Source organism: Wasmannia auropunctata, unplaced genomic scaffold (genome assembly GCF_000956235.1).
Source record: "Wasmannia auropunctata unplaced genomic scaffold, wasmannia.A_1.0 LD334730.1, whole genome shotgun sequence".
Taxonomy (NCBI): Eukaryota; Metazoa; Arthropoda; class Insecta; order Hymenoptera; family Formicidae; genus Wasmannia; species Wasmannia auropunctata.
In genome coordinates, this window is record NW_012028160.1 from 26,316 (window position 1) to 30,298 (window position 3,983).

At 33.8% G+C, this 3,983-nt stretch overlaps 1 protein-coding gene across 3 annotated transcripts; it reads left to right on the forward strand.

Moving 5' to 3' along the window:
- Nucleotides 1–418: 418 nt before the first annotated feature.
- Nucleotides 419–3,983, forward strand: LOC105458039 (tyrosine--tRNA ligase, cytoplasmic). Of its 3 annotated transcripts, none has more exons than XM_011703067.1 (6): nt 419–622; nt 1,328–1,744; nt 2,746–3,008; nt 3,102–3,317; nt 3,396–3,590; nt 3,712–3,983. In XM_011703067.1, exons 2-6 carry the CDS (start codon nt 1,371–1,373, stop codon nt 3,981–3,983), a joined length of 1,320 nt encoding a protein of 439 aa, XP_011701369.1. In that variant the 5' UTR covers nt 419–622; nt 1,328–1,370. The 3 variants fall into 3 exon arrangements, with proteins under 3 accessions (XP_011701369.1, XP_011701368.1, XP_011701370.1); XM_011703066.1 differs by having other exon boundaries at nt 419–554; XM_011703068.1 differs by lacking the exon at nt 419–622 and adding an exon at nt 1,085–1,165.

The following is a 3,983-nucleotide window of genomic DNA, read 5'->3' on the forward strand; positions in this document are numbered from 1 at the left end:
TGTGTGTGTGTGTGTGTGCGCGTTCCAGTATTATTATATTTCAGTGGTTTGGAGTCATGAAATACGGCGGAAGTGACGAACCGCGGGGTTATCTCAAATGTTTAAATAATAACTCTGCAAAAAAAATTGTAGAGAGTTCGACGACCCCACGTTTTTCTCGTCTCGGAAAGCTCTTTCGAACGAGCCTTCACTCGACCCCACATTCCATTTAAAATTTTTTGACCCCCTCCTTCCCCCGCCCCCCGGAGGTGCGGAGAAGGATGTTTTTGTGATTAAATAATAGACTTTGTGATCCCATTGTATCCCTATAAATTTCAATCCTATATTACAAACCATTCAAAAGTAATTTAGGTGGCCCGGAACTTTTGCGATACTGCCATAAGCCGGTCTTCTCTGATAATCTAGGACTCTACAGTAACTAAAGGTTGGATGTTGGAACGCACCCCAGCGTGTTTCACTAGACTTTTCAGTGCGCACGCCGCACGGAAGGCGGTGCGCGCTGTTTTACTGGAAGGCTGTTTTGTATCGGCTTGCCGGAAAGTGTTAACGAGAAGGTTAATTTTCTTACCATATTGATAGGTTAAACGCTCTAAAATAAATAGAAACTGACTTCTACAAACATGTTTGTAAACTTATCTGATTATCTAATGTTAATCTCTTGCACAATGTCGTAAGCACTATAAAAAAATATCTTAGAGGAACTACGAAAACGAGTTCTACTCATAATATTTTAGGTTATCTCATATTGATCTGTATTGATCATATTGTTTTTTATGAAATTTCATATATTTATATTTATTCCTCCTTAATGTAAAAAAGAAAATATTATTTTTATTAGGAGTGAAATTTGATAAAAGTAGAAAACGAAATAAATTTTGTGAAAGCATTTTCTAAATCTATATGTGTTTATATAGCATACATTTTTAACATCTTTATTGTAGAATACGTTGAATTATTATATCATATCTTATTTTTGTAAATAAAATTAAAGAAATTTTAATTTTGATTAAATGATCTTAATAGAAAATTTATTTTATGAGGCTAAGATATATATATTACAGCCTTGGCCATAAGTACCCTCAATTTATTACATTTTCTTGGAAAAGTGAAAAGACAGTGATAAGAGCTAAACGAGGATTAACAAAATATCAAAATTGTTATAAAAGTAAATATTATTTTCCAATAAAATTTTTTAAAATTTATTTTTGTTAGATATAGACCGTTTGTTAGATATCTACATCAATTTGTAGAGCTGTTTTATACTTACGACCAAGGCTGTATAATAGTATAAATAGTTTAAATTATTATGATATAATAATTTATTTAGGTAATTAAAGAACAGTTTACTGCGCATAGAAAGGAGAGCAACAATGGCTTTGACATGGATGGATAAATACAAGCTCATTACTAGAAATCTAGCAGAATGGTTGGGAGATGAAAAACTTAAAAGTATTCTAAAGGAACGTGATCTGAAGCTGTATTGGGGTACAGCTACAACAGGAAAGCCCCATATAGGCTATTTTGCCCCTATGTCCAAGATAGCTGATTTCTTACGAGCTAAATCCGAGGTGACGATCCTCTTTGCAGATCTCCATGCATATTTAGATAATATGAAAGCCCCTTGGGAGCTTCTAGAGCTTCGTACTCAATATTACGAAGCTGTAATCAAAGCCATGTTAAAGTCTATTGATGTACCATTGGACAAATTAAAATTTATTAAAGGCACAGACTATCAATTGTCCAAGTAGGTATTAATTTAAGTTTTTTGTATCTTAGGATTTTGGATTAAATATTTCTTCAGTTTAATCTGATATTCCAGATGGGGCATTTTAATCGCTCCAGGTGGATATCTCAGAAACTAAGAGATACACAAAAAAGTTATATAAAAGTTGTTTGACTTCAAGGGGGACATAAAGTGGTAACATTGACTTGACCTTGGATGGCGTTGTCAAAGTCAGGGAAAGGTCACTTTAAATTTTCTAAATGGGACCCCTCATTTTTTATTGCATATTCTTGTAGCTCATCTGGAGAGCTTTTCAAAATACATAAATAAAATATTTTTTGAGTAAGTAAATCTTGAATTATGAAGTTTGAAAGTTGCAGTATTGTCGGCATTATCATTATCCAAGGTGTTCGGACACTGGCTAAAACCTTTTAAGTTGTTCAGGATCATAATCTTGATAGAACATGTGAAGGTCATGACCATTGGAAATTGATTCTTTTTTTTTTCAAAAAATAAAAATTTTCAAAAATGAAAATAAAAGCAATAACCTTTAATGGCCTTGATCTTGACATGTGTTGTCAAGGTGATACCCTGAACAGCATTCAAAAGGTTTTAGCCAGCGTTCGGATATCTTGGATAATGCTAATGCTGATGGTACTGCAATTTTTAAGCTTCATAACTAAAGATTTACTTAATAAAAAAATATTTTATTTATGTGTTTGGAAAGATCTCGAGATAAGTGACAAGAATATGCAATAAAAAATAGGGGGTTCCATCTAAAAAATTTGAAATGACCTTTCCCTGATCTTGACAGCGCCATCCAAGGTCAAACCAATGATACCACTAAATAAGTCCCCCTTGAAGTCAAACACATAAGTCCCCCTTGAAGTCAAACAATTTTTATATAAAATTTTTTCTTGTATCTCTTTTAGTTTCTGAGATATCCGCCTGGGGCGATTAAAATGCCCACCCGATATATTGTATTTATTAATGTAATATTACAATTAAAATCTTTTTTCAAGGGAATACACATTAGACGTATATCGTCTAAGCTCGTTGGTGACAGAGCATGATGCGAAGAAAGCAGGTGCCGAAGTTGTTAAGCAAGTCTCTAATTCACTGTTATCAGGTCTTCTCTATCCAGGTCTGCAAGCTCTTGATGAACATCACTTAAAGGTTGACGCACAATTTGGTGGCGTCGATCAAAGAAAAATCTTCACCTTTTCAGAGAAATATCTACCAATGCTAGGTTATGAAAAACATATTCATCTGATGAATCCGATGAGTCAGTATTGAGTGTAAAAATGAATCTTTTGCATATTATTGCACTTCTGCATCTTATTAAATATAAACTTTTTTATGTTTGCCTTTTATTCAGTTCCTGGCTTGGCTGGTGCTAAAATGTCTTCATCTGAGGAAGATTCCAAGATTGATTTATTGGACAATCCTGTGGCAGTAAAGAAGAAGCTGAAGAAAGCGTTTTGTGAGCCAGGAAATATTGTAGATAATGGAATTTTAGCGTTTTCCAAACATGTTATATTTTCATTATTCAAAGATGACGAAACTTTTAACGTATCGAGAGCTGCAGAATTTGGTATGCGATTTATACACGCGAATTTATAGGAGACAGAAATATATTGTAATAAATTTTGTCGCATCTTCATGATTTTAGGCGGTGATGTATCTTTTTCCAAGTATGAAGATTTAGAAGCTGCCTTTGCGAACCAAGAAATACATCCTGGTGATTTGAAAAATGCCGTAGAAATATACATCAACAGACTTCTTGATCCAATAAGAAAAGAATTTGAAGCAAACTCAAAACTGAAATCGCTCGCGAGCAAAGCATATCCTCCTCCTCAGAAACAAAGTAATTTTCTTAAAGTTTTTTGTATTTAGCCAAGTATATTTAACGATAGAATTTTATCATTTGTTACCATTGAGAATTATATGAGATTAGTTTTGTATTGTAATTATGATTTTTGATCCAGAAACTGTGGAGGCAGAAATTACTCCCACAAGACTAGATATCCGAGTGGGTAAAATAGTTGAAGTGAAGAGACATCCCGATGCAGATTCGCTATACGTCGAAAAAATAGATTTAGGTGAATCAAATGGTCCACGCACTATAGTCAGCGGTTTAGTTAATTTTGTACCTTTGAATGAAATGGAAAATAGGATGGTAGTAGTTCTTGCCAATCTGAAACCAGCAAATCTCAGGGGAATTTCATCGCATGGAATGGTTCTCTGTGCCTCAGTGTGA

Coding starts and splice junctions, on each gene's coding strand:
- LOC105458039 (XM_011703067.1), top strand. CDS start 1,371: ATGGCTTTGACATGGATGGATAAATACAAGCTCATTACTAGAAATCTA. Junction 3,009..3,101: donor TCATCTGATGAATCCGATGA/GTCAGTATTGAG, acceptor CCTTTTATTCAG/TTCCTGGCTTGGCTGGTGCT. Junction 3,591..3,711: donor TCCTCCTCCTCAGAAACAAA/GTAATTTTCTTA, acceptor TTTTTGATCCAG/AAACTGTGGAGGCAGAAATT.